Below are 13,574 nucleotides of genomic sequence, written 5' to 3' on the forward strand. Positions count from 1 at the left end.
CTTACACCTCTGAAACCCCATCCAGAAAAGCTATCAAAGCCTTACAACCAGTTGCAATCCCTTTCTCAACAAAAGCACACTGCTCTGGCACATCAACACCCCCACTGATGAAAATGACATCAGCTGGTTCCATGTTCCACAGAAGAGGAACTTGATACAAACTCCCAGAAGCAAGCAGTGATTGAAGCATTAATAGGCACCCAATACCTGTGTTCGTCCCCATTATCATTCCCTCACTCTGGATTTCTACACTAAAAGCCTTTAGGGGAGTTGTAAAGACAGAAATGCCCTAGGCTGCTTATGTCTACCAAGGATTTCAGGTCCTCTTGGATTGATGGTACAGTAATAGAATGCTGAATTCTTCTCTCTATACAACAATAAATGTAGACGGCCCTGGGCAGAGAGACATGACCATCCTGTCTCCCAGTTTATTTTGTACCAACCGAGATGTACCACAGATAGGGAATGAGGTACTTAGTATGTACCTGGTGACTTTTGCCTGAATAAAATGGGGGTTGTCATACCTACACATTGTACTTGGATCATGTGGAGAATAGACAGGGAATTGGTTCTCCAAAAGATTTGCTATGAAATGCTTCTCATACCACCTGAGGGAGGCACTAAGGGAGAACGATGAATTATTCTGTGTGATATGTCAAACCTGCTTTTTAGGCTGGGGAAGTAGTCATCAAACAGAAGGGAGAAAACCAAGGCTGTAGCTGCATGCTTCCCAATTTTAGCAAAAGGAGATCCCAGACCATAAGATGCAGAGTATGAAAAATTCTCCTGATGTCCGCAGCATGGTGAGCAAAGGGGAGCCCCCCCGACCTCGGCCCCAGCAGGCACCTACCCTAGACCAATGGCTGCAGTTTTCCTAGAAAGTAAAAGCTTTCATACTCTTCTGATAGTGGGTGGTCTTGGTTCTAGGACCTGTGTCAGCCCTCGCACCTGGGATAGAAGGTGTGGGATGAGCCAGATAATTCTCTGAAAGAGTTCTGCCTCACTCCAGTCTTTATTGGATTGCCATTTCAACCTCTCTGTCTCTCTCTCTCTCACACAGTCAAGCCAGACATGCCTTCACTTGTGTGCTCGCTAATCAGCCAGCCTCCTACACAGCAATATCCTCCATCTATGGGACACCCACATGTCACACACAGAGCAATTTTTAAAAATCCAAGCAGCCCAGCAAACTATCCTTTTCTTCTTTTTGCTCTCATTTTTCCCCTAAAAAAGGTCTTTTTAAAAAATATATGTATTAAACCAGGTCAGTTTTACCTCCTATGTTCATGTGACTGGAGCTGATTGACAAGAAAAACAATCACAAAATAAATATTTTTGTTTTTTCTTTTTTCTTAAAAAAAAAAAAAAAACATTTCCCTCTACATGGTCTCTAACTTGACAGAGCTGCTTTCTTGGACAGAACAGATGCTGTTGGAAGAGGCGCTCTGGCTGGACCATGAGCAGAACATGGAGGCAGCCAGGCCCTGCAACTGGGGGGGTCAAGGAAGCAGAGGAGCTGAGGGAGGGGCTGGGAAACACGGCTGCCTGCCTGCCCTGAGCGGTCCTCTGTGGGTGTCGCTTCTTTCTCGAGGGAGCCAGCTTGAGGAGCAGTCCGTGTCTGGAGAGCGCAGTGGAGGCAGCATACAAAAAAGTAAGAACCAATGTGGGGGAATCACGAAACAGTGCCATTTTAAGAAATCTGGTTAAAAAGAATACAAAAGTGACTCCACAGAGGGGGAGGTGGTGTTCCTACCCCTCCCACTGTTGTTCTTGCTCTCTTAAATGATAAGAATCACTTTCAAGGATTTGTGTGTTGCTGGGTTTGGCTGGTTCTTTTACTGAATCTCTCCCTTGGCTCCTCTCCTTCAACTGCATTCATTTGAGAAAGCACCGACTTTACAGCTTCAGGGCTGCTGAGTGGTCGCCTCCTGGTGCGAGTGTGTGTGTGTGTGTGTCTGTGTGTGTGCGCGCACGTGCGTTGTGCATGTGTGCAGTGACTGTTTCTCTCTCTCCCGCCTGCTTCAGTCCAAGCCCCGAGGTCCCATCTGCTGAGTGCTGACAGTCTTCAGGGAGCACCCTGTTGGCACTAAGGTGAGGGCTTGGATGATCTCCGCACCCCGGATTCGTGGGTCCCTTCCCTACCCGGCGCTGGAGTGGGTCCCCCATTAGCTACAGAGTTTGCCGGTCTCATACTCCACAGGGTTTGGCAGCTTGGAGTTGAAAGCCCTCAGAGAAGACTGGATCCTGCCCACCTCGTTGTTGGCCAGCTTGAGCCGATGCCGGAGCAAGCAGGAGAAAAGGTCAAGCCGGACCTTGCCAGGTGGAGAAAGCTGGTTGACCCGGTCCCTAAGCTCGATGAGCTGCAAGAGGGCAGAGTCCTGGGAGCCTTGTGTGTATGGGTAGTCTAACTGGAGAATTAAGTCCCGGATGGCATCCGGGTCAAAGGGCAGGCTGTAACCAAAGACCTGCAAGGTGTTGATTTTCATGTAGCCCAAGTTCTTGGAGGGATCGGTCATCTCCAGGGGCTCGTAGTAGATTGTCTCGTTGGAGTTGTCATCCAGGGACTTGATTCGGCTCCGTAGGTAAACATGGACCGTCTCAAAGAAGGTCTTCCACCTGTTGCCCAAGGTGATAGTCCAGTTTTGGCACTGGGCGGCTGCATCCACGTTAGTCCTCTCCCAGTCAGGGAAGTTGCCCTCACTCACGGGCATGAACCAGCTCTCAGAGTGGCTGCCCCCAAAGGGGTTGACATAGATGGCCATGACAGGCTCTAGGGTGCTGTTCTTGGTGAGGCAGATCTGCAGGGACAGGGCCAGCATCACGTGCACCAGCCCAGGCTTGTACTTGTTGCTCTTGAGGGTGAGCAGCATGCGCTTCCTCCAGGAGGGGTCGAACCAGCTGCCTAGACGCATGTCGTTGCTGATGAAGATGGAGTGGACCTCGATGCGGCTGTCACGCTTCTGCAGCAGGTACTTCAGCTCCAGGTCCTGCAGGTCCGTCTCCAGCCCCAGAAAGTTCTCCAGGGACTCGGCCACCTCGGGGCGGCACAACCCCTGGGCTAGCACGTAGCCCGGGTTGCAGCTCCCGCAGCGGGTGCTGTTGTCCGGGGCACAGTGGGCGCAGGCGGGCCCTTCGCCCAAGGCACAGGGGATGGGGCCCTGGCAGGAAGACTGGTCGTAGGGGCAGGTGCAGCTGTGGCTCTGTTCCAGGAAAGTGCCAGGGAAGGTGCTCTCCGCACAGTAGAGGAGGGACTGGATACGGTTCCACCAGTAGGGCAAGGACCTGTGAGAGGGGAGACAGAAATGAAACAAGAGGCATAGGAAGCCACACACTGCTGCTTCCCTGAGGGTGCCAGGAGGCTAATAGGGAAGTTGATGAGGAAGGTAAAAGCCCCAGGTTCTCTGAATGATGGAAACCCTACTGTACCACTTTGGGATGATCAGTAAGGCGTGGAGCTGGGTGTCTGATGGATCAGCATCAGAAAGGTCTGACGTCAAACTTGCACTCTTCCCTCCCAGGTACCACCTCATTCCCTCATTCAAAAGCCTACAGGATAGTTCAACGTCTTCCATATCCAATCTAGTTTTCAGCCTCTTGCGTAAGATCTTCCAACAACTGGCTCTCCAAACCTCCCAATGATGTGTCCACCTCTTTCCCTCTTCACAGTCCAGATCTGTCCTTTCCAGAACTCTCCCATCAAGGACAGGACTTCTCTATGGTTGGCTCCCTCTCTTAAGATTTAGATTTCAGTTCTTATGATACCTCCTCAAAGAGTCTTCCGTGACTCCCCTCAAAAGCACCACCCAGCCACTCTCTGTCATATCACGCTGCTTTAATGTGATCCACAGCCACGATCAGTATCAAAATGGATTGTGTTTGTTTACCATTGATTTGTTCAGAGATGGCTCCCCTGCAAATGCCACAAGAGCAGGGACACTGCATTCTTCACCAACACATCTTCAGAAACTAGGATTGTTCCTGGTGCCTGGTAAGCATTTCCTAACTATTTCTTGGGGGAAGAAAGAACCTTTCTCAAAAGCCCTTGCTGGTTTGTCCTCTCCACTCATGTGTCCCTTGTCACCTGTGCCTCAGTTAGAGGTGCACCTCTGGGTTCCTGTGAGGGCAGCACCCTCTCCTGGAAGGCTCTGGCTCACAAGTACCAGCCCACTTTCATCTCCTCCTGGACAATCTGGTCAAGACGTCCTTCTCCCAGGTGGCTTTTCTCTTGGACCTTTGCTATTATTAGGACATGTCTTTGATTGATGTTCTACCAACATGAATTTGGGCTTCCCAGGTGGCACTAGTGGTAAAGAACCTGCCTGCCAGTGCAAGAGACATAAGAGATGCCGGTTCAATACCTGGGTCAGGAAGATCCCCTGGAGGAGGGCATGACAACCCACTCCAGTATTCTTGTCTGGAGAATTCCCCATGGACAGAGGAGCCTGGTGGGCTACAGTCCATGGGGTCACAAGAGTCTGATACAACTGAAGCTACTGAGCACGCAACATGAATTTAAGTAGCTGCTGCATAGTGATACTTTTCTAGTCTTGATGTTCCTATATATTATATCTTCCCAATTAACAAATACCCTCACTGCTTAATCTTAGGCCATACAAGGTGGGCTCAACAAAAGCTAGTTGAATGCATGTGTGAATGAGTGATGGATGCTTGAAGGCCTGTGATGACCCAGCCCCCTCTGTTCCTAAGGACACAGGGCCTCAGCTCCCTTCGCTCCTGTGACCCAGAGCAGAGTCGCTGTTGGAAATGATCTATGTCTGTGTTTCTCATCATACATAATCGGTGTGTGAGCTTTAACTCCACCCTTTTCTTTCCTCAAAGATATATTAAAATGGAAATAAGTGAGTGAGAATTAGAGTATTATTAGAGTAACATTCAAATCGACTATAATTTCAGTTCAGTTCAGTCACTCAGTCGTGTCCGACTCTCTGCGACCCCATGAATTGCAGCACGCCAGGCCTCTCTGTCCATCACCAACTCCCGGAGTCTACCCAAACCCATGTTCATCGAGTCGGTGATGCCATCCAACCATCTCATCCTCTGTCGTCCCCTTCTCCTCCCGCCCCCACTCCTACCCAGCATTAGGGTCTTTTCCAGTGAGTCAACCCTTCACATGAGGTGGCCAAAGTATTGGAGTTTCAGCTTCAACATCAGACCTATAATTTATATAAGAGTAAAATTAGCTTCTCTTTTTTTTCCACTTCAGACACATCTCATAATTGAGAATGAAGTGCAAGTAGGTCAAGATAATGGGAGCCTCTGAAAGGCCACCTGTGGGTTAGCACTCCCAGCTCTGCCGTGTTGGACAGGGGCCCTCCAGGGCCTCAGCCACTGTCGTGAATGGTGTGGCTCTGGCTCAGACACAGGGGTGCTCACCTCTCCTTGGGCAGACGGAAGCGGGGCTGCCGGTGACAGCGCTTGCAGAGGTTGAAGAGCCGACGGACAATGCGATGGGTCTTCTTGAACAGCACTCGCAAGCTGGCTCCCAGCTGCTGGTAGCGGTGCTGGAGGCTGGTGTCCACTGCCCAGAACTGGGAGATGGCTGTGGAGTTCAGGAATCTGTCATCCGGCAGCCGCTTCAGCAGGGTCTGGAATTCCTCTGTGGGTAAGGACACACGGGCTGAGCTGAGGGGGTGCCCTGCAAACCCTGGGAGGGCAAGAGCCATCCCCTTCCCCTAAGACCCAGCTTGCCCATCCATCACTGTATGAAGCAGGAGGCTTCACACCATTCTCCCAGGACTTTTGATTTCTTTCTTTTCAAACAGCTTTATTGAGAAATGATTGACATACCATAAGATAAGGCTCTGGGATTCTTTCCCCTCCATCCTATCTCTAATATGCTTCTGAATTTCAAAACACATCTCTCACCACCCATGTGGCCAGTGACCTTAGGATGCATCTCTTTTGCCATTAATACGTCCTTATAAATTATGCACAACCTTCTTGGATCACACCGCAGCCCCCTTAGGGAAGGTGTGAGGCACTGGTTAAGGTGAGGCTGGGCAAGACTGGCAAATGTGGGCACAGAAGACAGAACACCCACCTCAGAAGTCTTAGAAGGCTTTCAGTTCCTGAGACCAGCCTCTCCCCCCAACATCCTTCTCTCTGACTCTAGCACATCCTTCCTCTCTTTTGAGATTCACCCCTTGACCATATTAAGGACTTCCTGTAGCTCAAACGGTAAAGAGTCTGCGTGCAATGCAGGAGACCAGGGTTCGATCCCTGGGTCGGGAAGATCCTCTGGAGAAGGGAATGGCAAGCCATCCAGTATCCCTGCCTGGAGAATCCCATGGACAAAGGAGCCTGTCAGGCTATAGTCTGTGGGGTTGCAAAGAGTCGGACACGCCTGAGCGACTAACACATACACCTTTGCTAGATATCCATACTTTTTTGAAGTTAATCCAGAAGCAGAGTGCTTTCTGGTTCTTAGCTCCTACTACAAGTCTGAGTTCTCCTCAGAGCTTCCTGGAAACAATGTGTTTTCTGAAGACATGCTCTGATCTCTGTCCACAAATCTGCTTTTACCTGGGACCTGCAGCCATCAGGTCTCCAGACAGGGGTCCGAATAGCCCTCCTTCACCCATTAGCAGTAATTCATAGTGCTGAAAGCCCAAAGTCCTTGCCTACATACTCAAGCATCCCACTAGTATCTTAACTACCTACCCATACTACCATCCTAATGCCACCACCACTGGTCCAATGCAGCCAGGGTTGCTATTCTCCTCAGCTACTGAATACCTTGTCTAAGACTTGAGCTGGCAGTGCCTGGGTCCTCCACTCATTCTGATTTCTCCAGCCCCTGGTTCTTCATCCCCACCCAGATGACTGGAAAAAAATCACACCTAGTAATGACATTAACAACTAGTATGTGCATAGTTCTTCTTATAAAACACTTAAGTATACAAAATGGCACAGAGAATAACAAAATAAACTCCCACAAGTCCACCACCTAGATCTTGCCATCTTGCTATACTGAATTCAGATTTTTTTTGAAAGCAAATATACTTGAAGGCCCTAAACTTCCCCTCTGTCTTTATCTAGATGTAACTACTCTCTTGAATGTTTTATCATTATTGTATATTTTTTAACATTTTCTATGAATACATTTATCCATGAAAATATTAAGCATTGGCTAGTATGTTTTTAAACATCAAATAAATAGTACTAAATATGCATTATGTTAATTTATTATATTATAGTATTATATATAAGTATTACATAAATATAAATATGTAACACATAGCCTTTTTCATTTGCCTTGTTTTAGCCACTATTGTTTTCTGAGACATATCCACATAACTATTATTCATATAGTAGTGAAATGTATATCATGCAGATTTCTTTATAATTTTATCCACATTGTTCCATATGAGTCATCCATCCACCAATTACTATCATTTTCCTACATTTACAAATGAAGAAATGGAGGAACTGAGTGGCTGCATGGCTAAATCAAAGTCATACAAAGGGTCAGTAATAGAGAGTATTAGGTCTGCCCAAGATGTTACAGCAAAATACAACAGAATGGATGGCTTATAAACAACCAAACTGTATTTCCAGGGGCTGGAAGTCCAAGGTCAAGAGGGTGTGGCCAGGTTCTGGTGAAGGTCTTCGTCTGAGCTGCAAATAGCCGAATTCCTGCTGGGTGCTAAGGTGGTGGAAGAGGTAAGGGATCTCTCTGGGGCCCCTTTTATACAGTGCCAGTCCCCTTCATGAGGATTCTGCTCTCATGACCTAATCACCTCCCCAGGTCCTCACCTCCTAATACCATCACCTTGGGCATTAGATTTTCAACATATGAATTGGGGGGCAGGGACACAAACATTCAATCCATAACACAGAATAAGAACTCAAAACCCAGTCCTCTGAATCTAAGTCTCAAGGTGACACTGATATCAGTTATACCTGCACTAAGCAGTCACCAGCATGAACTTAGTGACTCCTAGGAACGTGCTATGCACCTCACTCACTCAACAAATATTCACTGTGCACCTAACGTGCAGGCACTGTGGAATCTGTGGCAAACAAGATAGATGAGGTCTATGCCCTTGATTATATTTACCTTAGCTTATCAGGTGCTTAAAATGCATCTCTTTGGTAGGTATAAGGTCTATTTGCATATACAACAAAAGAAAACGACTGAGACTTGGGGTGGTGATATAACCTGCTGGAGGTCACAGACCAGTGACGTGGCTGAGTCAGGAACCAAGCTGAGTGTCCTGTAGAGTACCTCATGGCCTCCTCCCACTCCCAGGGAGAAAATCTGGGCCAACACACTGCTCACCTGACTCCTCGAACTGCCGGTTGTGAGTCGCCCAGGAGTCCTGGATCTGCAGCAGGCTGTCCTCCATGGCCTGGATGTCGGCGTCAGGACAGTTGCATTCTGGGAAGGTAGGGCTGCATTTGCACCAACAGTCATTCCCCTTGCAGATGAGCTCGCCCTCGGAGCTGCAAGCGATATAGCTGAGTGCAGCGGCCACAAAGCGCTCACGCAGGTACTCGGGCAGCAGCACCTGCAGGCCTAAGGAAGAGATGTATCAGGGGAAACTGCCGGGCGGGACCAGTGGGTACTCACTTTCCCTCACCTGAGGCTGCAGAGTCCCCGGCTGGAGTTCGGCTGATTTGTGCATCCTGGGTCCAAGGGTGGGCACCCCAGGCCTGATCCTGCTGAGCTGGCTGGGACAGAGGGTTACTGCTACCCCTGCGACAGATGGGGTACATCAAAGCTCAAGGCTTAGTTGAACCCTCACATCAGCCAAATTGAGAATGTGCCTATCATATGAATGGGCTTCTTGGCTACACGTCAGCATTTCTAGGATGGAAATGCAATGGTGTTTCAGATAAAGGAAGAGCTTAGAGTCCTCATTGGAGAAGGCAATGGCATCCCACTCCAGTACTCTTGCCTGGAAAATCCCACGGATGGAGGAGCCTGGTAGGCTGCAGTCCATGGGGTTGTGAAGAGTTGGACACGACTGAGTGACTTCACTTTCACTTTTCACTTAAATGTATTGGAGAAGGAAATGGCAACCCAGTCCAGTGTTCCTGCCTGGAGAATCCCAGGGACAGAGGAGCCCAGTAGGTTGCTGTCTCTGGGGTTGCACAGAGTCGGACACGACTGAAGCGACTTAGCAGCAGAGTCCTCATAGGGGAAAATCATCAAGCCTTGTTGGACTTTTTGCTCTGCCTCCAAGAACCATTCTATCTCTAACTTCTCTGAGATGAGCAGCAGGCCTCCTAGGATATTACTGAATGCTGATCCTCCTGGGCCTCCCACCTTAGCCCTGAAGACCAAGGAGGCTGCCTTGCTTAGGAGGTAGGGACAGTATTGTGGGTATGTAGTGGCCAGGTATGACACCAAGTACTACTTCCCATATATGACTGCAGGTAACACTTGTGGTCATCCCGAGGCTCTTACAGGTGAGGAAGTCCAATCCTCATGAGCACAGTGGTCTGCCCAAGTCACAGTGCTAGTAGAGCCAGCTTGGTGTCAGACTGTGCCCTTGTCCCCTTGGGTCCTACCGCACAACTGGGACTGGCTGCCCATGTCAGGCTTTCACTCTTGAGGAAATTTGAAAGCAAGGTGGTGGTAGATGCCCCAAGTTAGATATGAATGCCTCTCAGCTCTCTTTTCTAATTAGCTGCCTCTGGTCTTGAATATAATCCACTCAGTTACTCCAAGATTCAGTTTTCCTACCCATCTGTGGTGCCTGCTTGCGAAGTCGCTTCAGTCATGTCTGACTCTTTGCAATCCTGTGGACTGTAGCCCACCAGGCCCCTCTGTCCATAGGATTTCCCAGGCATGAATACTGGAGTGGGTTGCCATGCCCTTCTCCCAATCCAGAGATCGAACCCATGTCTCTTGTGTCTCCTGCATTGACAGGCGAGTTCTTTACCACTAGCACCACTGGAGTGGTGGATACTGGTTTATCAGCAGCAGGATAGACTCCTAGATGGCTTCTAGCCAGACAGGGTGGCTGTTGGAAGCCTATGAAGAGGTGAATGAATCACAGGCATGCCTTGGGATGCAAGCTGGCCAGGTTCGAGGTCAGACCTGCAGGAGGCTCCCTGAATAGGGACCCTAGGGGACACTGCCAGGAGAGTGAGGGGCGAGAGGACTTCTGGATGGGATGAGCTCCCCTTTCATCAAATATCCGCTAGCTCTTTTTCGTCACACCTTGACCTTGGCAGGAAATCAGAGAGTCCAAAGGATGTATCCCGGTGTCAGCAGACCTTAAAATAAAACTTAGAATTGCAGCTGCAGTAGATGTTTGTTGCTCTTGTTTGAGATCTACTCCTGTTCAGAACTGCTCCTACGTTTTCCTTTCTTGACGATGTCCCTGCAGTGGCACTTCAGCAGCCCTCTTCATGTACCCTGTCCATATGTGGTTGCTTCCCACACTCACCCCTCTCCAAGTCCTTTCCTTTCACTTCCCCCATTAGCTCCCTCCTCCTCCCCATAACATTTCCTATTGCTATAAAATAAGTGCCCCGAGCAATGTCTGCATGAGTGATGGGCTATAAAATTAAATGGCATAAACTATTCCAAATGAACCACTAGACACTCTGAACTTCACTCATCGCTAATTTCCAGACACAAACCCAGCCCATCCAGGGACCTAGGAGAAGAGGGATGCTAATTGCATTGCGAGGCTTTAAAGAAGGGAGGCTTTTCTTCCTTTTTTATTATGTGCTTCTTGATGCCTAAAGCATTCAGGGATTGCGTCTGACTCAGGTTGGCTGGAATTTGTCATCGTAGATCCTGGGTGAGGGCTATTGATTTTATAATACCAAGACAATCATATCTTAAACAGAGTCCAATTCAGTTAGGCCTTAAGAAGAATGAACGTTCCCCACTGCCAAACAGCTCTGACTCCATCTATATAGCTCTGCCCCTGGGATGCTTGGGGGACACCTGAGTGCATCCCCTTGTCTCCCAGCCTCCAGACCTAGAGTCATTCCTGTTCCTTTTGCTTTTCTGTTTCTGCTTGTTCTGTCCCCGGTTGAGGCTCCCATTCCTTTCAATCTCTTCTCCTGGCTTTGATCTCCCATGGAAGGATGCAGACTAATAACAAAAAGTAGGGACCATTCTCAGGATAACCAGTAGTCCCACATTTTGTGTAGCTCTTAGTCGAGCTAGAGATGATGTCCCATGATCACTCTGCAAAGACCAGCTGTTCCCCACTGTGTCCTTAGGATAAAGCAGAGGGTTCTTTGGACAACAAGGGAGATTGCCCAGCTAGATCAAGGCATAGAAGGATGGGTGTGCTCTTGCTGTAAGATAGTGACAGAGGTCTTGGACAGGACTGGGAGGTAGGAGGATTCATGTGTTGAGTGGTTTGAGCAATAGTTGAGGTGTAAAGTAAACCATATCAGAAGTTTTCTCCAAAGAGTGATGGAAAGTTGTTTATTACAGGTCCCAGAACTAGGGGTAGTTCTTGTCTTTGGAAGGGTTTAGCCAAATGGGGTAGATAGGACCTTTTCCTTTGGGTGATCTAAACGTGTTTTTTTTTTCTTTTTTAAACCAGCTATGGAAAGTGTGAAAATCATCACAAGATACCTTACCAAGTAACTGCACCTTGTTCTCCGGACTCTGTACCAGGACAGAGCTGACTGAGTCCAGGTTGTCGTAGTTGCTGCAGCCCAGGGGGCCAGTCCTGGTCTCCGTGACCTAGAGAAGGAAGGGCGGGTTTAGACAACAAGCTGAGACTTTCCCTTTGCACTTCCCTCTTCCGGTCAGCCATTCTCAGGCTCTGTGTCCTGGACTGGCCCAAGGAAGGACACGGCTCTTCCTACCCTGGGAGCATGAAGCCACTTTTCCCCTTGTTCTGAGACAGGGAGTATCAGTGGTGTAGGGCTGGCAGCAGCAGCTGTCCATAAGTGGAAGCCTTTCAGAGGACCCAGGGGGACTTTGTGTCTGAAAACAAGAAACTCAGTGTAGGAAGAGGAAGCTGAGCCTCCTCACTGGAGTTCCCCCATCTCCTCCCCCAGAGGAAGACAGGAGGCCAGATGCAGATGCTGTCAGCCCACTGGCCAGCCCAGCTGTAGCCACTTGATGTGGTGCTCACAGGCTTTAGGGATCCCGAAGATGAAATGCACTAGAGAAATATGAGTTATGAGTATTATTATTAATATTAAACATTTAAGTCCCACCTCGGCACTGAGACATCCTTAGAGAAAATCAGCCGTGGGCTTACTGCATATTTTAATAAGTATATTAAATATACATAATCTCTTATAGCTATGTAATATTCCAAAACACCACAGAGTCATTTTAAAATATTATAAAGTTGGACTATCGGTTTTTCCCTGATGTTTAAAGTATGAGATGAAAAATGGGGAGCTTTAAATGCACTGAAATAATTATGTAATAAGACTGATGGGGACCTGAGGCCCTTTCTTTTCAGGATCTCTGGAGGCTCTGCCAACAATCAATCAACCAATCAACTGGTATTTATTGGGCAGCCACTGTTCAATTCCCTGCAATTTATCAAACATTCATAGAGTGCCTTTCTCAGAGTTCTTCAAGGAAGTTGGCTCTGATACCTCTGACCTTCTCTCCTAGCTCCAGGCACCTCTGCTCTGCAGCAAGCAGACGACTTGGAGTTTTCCATACTTTCCTGCAAGTATTTAAAGCCTGAGTCCTCCACACATGAAAGGTTCCACAGAGGTAAGCTCATAGTTATTTTGCTCATGAGGTTGTCAACAGCAGTTAACACAGTGGCTGGCACCTAATACGTACTCAATAAATTAGAGTGTGTGTGCGTAATATGTTTCAGGCTTTGAGGGGTGGAGAGGTGGGCACAAAGATGTACAGGTTATATTGTGTGTCCTCCAGGAGGTTACAACCTGTGGGAAGACAGGTGATTGATACATCTCCTGGTGGAGAAGAGGCAACGTGTCGTAATGAGCCCTCAGGAAAGCGCAGTTCTAAGCAAGGGAAGGAGTTTCAGAGGAGAGAGCAACTGAGTTGTTCCTTCAAGATGAGTAAAACATGGACAGGAAGAGAATGGAGGGGAAGTACTCTCAGAAAAAGAAGGGGCGGCATGATCTACAACATATGGGCTTGATAGTGTGAGATGTAATCATCTGCCAGTTATCACAGTGAATTCCAAAGTGTAAGTGACATTGTTAAAGAGAATTTAGTATAGTTAGTCCTGAAAACTACACATGGAACAGAGCAAATGAGAGATCAGTCAGTTCAGTTGCTCAATTGTGTCCAACTCTTTCCAACCCCATGAACCGCAGCACACCAGGCCTCCCTGTCCATCACCAACTCCTGGAGTCTACCCAAACCCATGTCCATCGAGTCGGTGATGCCATCCAACCATCTCATCCTCTGTCGTCCCCTTCTCCTCCTGCCCTCAATCTTTCCCAGCATCAGGGTCTTTTCAAATGAGTCAGCTCTTCTCATCAGGTGGCCAAAGTATTGGAGTTTCAGCTTCAACATCAGTCCTTCCAATGAACACCCAGGACCAATCTTTAGGATGGACTGGTTGGATCTCCTTGCAGTCCAAGGGACTCTCAAGAGTCTTCTCCAACACCACAGTTCAAAGGCA

At 48.3% G+C, this 13,574-nt stretch overlaps 1 protein-coding gene and 1 long non-coding RNA gene across 8 annotated transcripts in view; one reads left to right on the top strand and one right to left on the bottom strand.

Annotated features, from left to right (window-relative positions):
* LOC145507395 (uncharacterized) overlaps positions 1-13,574 on the top strand; it is a 721,493-nt gene that overhangs the window by 675,852 nt on the left and 32,067 nt on the right. For 2 of the 4 annotated variants that reach the window (XR_014054819.1, XR_014054823.1), the window contains 9 exons: positions 673-803; positions 2,026-2,091; positions 2,201-2,320; positions 2,884-2,969; positions 3,900-3,988; positions 5,225-5,623; positions 7,579-7,683; positions 8,273-8,409; positions 12,581-12,685. This is a non-coding gene — a long non-coding RNA (uncharacterized LOC145507395). Of the gene's footprint in view, positions 1-672; positions 804-1,591; positions 1,652-2,025; positions 2,092-2,200; positions 2,321-2,883; positions 3,006-3,899; positions 3,989-5,224; positions 5,624-7,578; positions 7,684-8,272; positions 8,410-11,543; positions 11,584-12,580; positions 12,686-13,574 lie in introns of those variants that run through there. The other 2 variants (XR_014054810.1, XR_014054815.1) reach the window with 2 other exon arrangements.
* Positions 1,333-13,574, bottom strand: part of BRINP2 (BMP/retinoic acid inducible neural specific 2) — a 226,972-nt gene continuing 214,730 nt past the window's right edge. For all 4 annotated transcript variants that reach the window (XM_081493883.1, XM_081493884.1, XM_081493886.1 and 1 more), the window contains 4 exons: positions 11,581-11,686; positions 8,303-8,539; positions 5,395-5,617; positions 1,333-3,282 (listed from right to left, as the gene is read on the bottom strand). In XM_081493883.1, the coding sequence (XP_081350009.1) occupies positions 2,166-3,282; positions 5,395-5,617; positions 8,303-8,539; positions 11,581-11,686 (1,683 nt within the window). In that variant the 3' untranslated portion in view covers positions 1,333-2,165. The remainder of the gene's footprint in view (positions 3,283-5,394; positions 5,618-8,302; positions 8,540-11,580; positions 11,687-13,574) is intronic.

The sequence above is a fragment of the Giraffa tippelskirchi genome, chromosome 5 (genome assembly GCF_054371585.1).
Source record: "Giraffa tippelskirchi isolate mGirTip1 chromosome 5, T2T-mGirTip1v1.2.pri, whole genome shotgun sequence".
In the NCBI taxonomy this organism is placed as follows: Eukaryota; Metazoa; Chordata; class Mammalia; order Artiodactyla; family Giraffidae; genus Giraffa; species Giraffa tippelskirchi.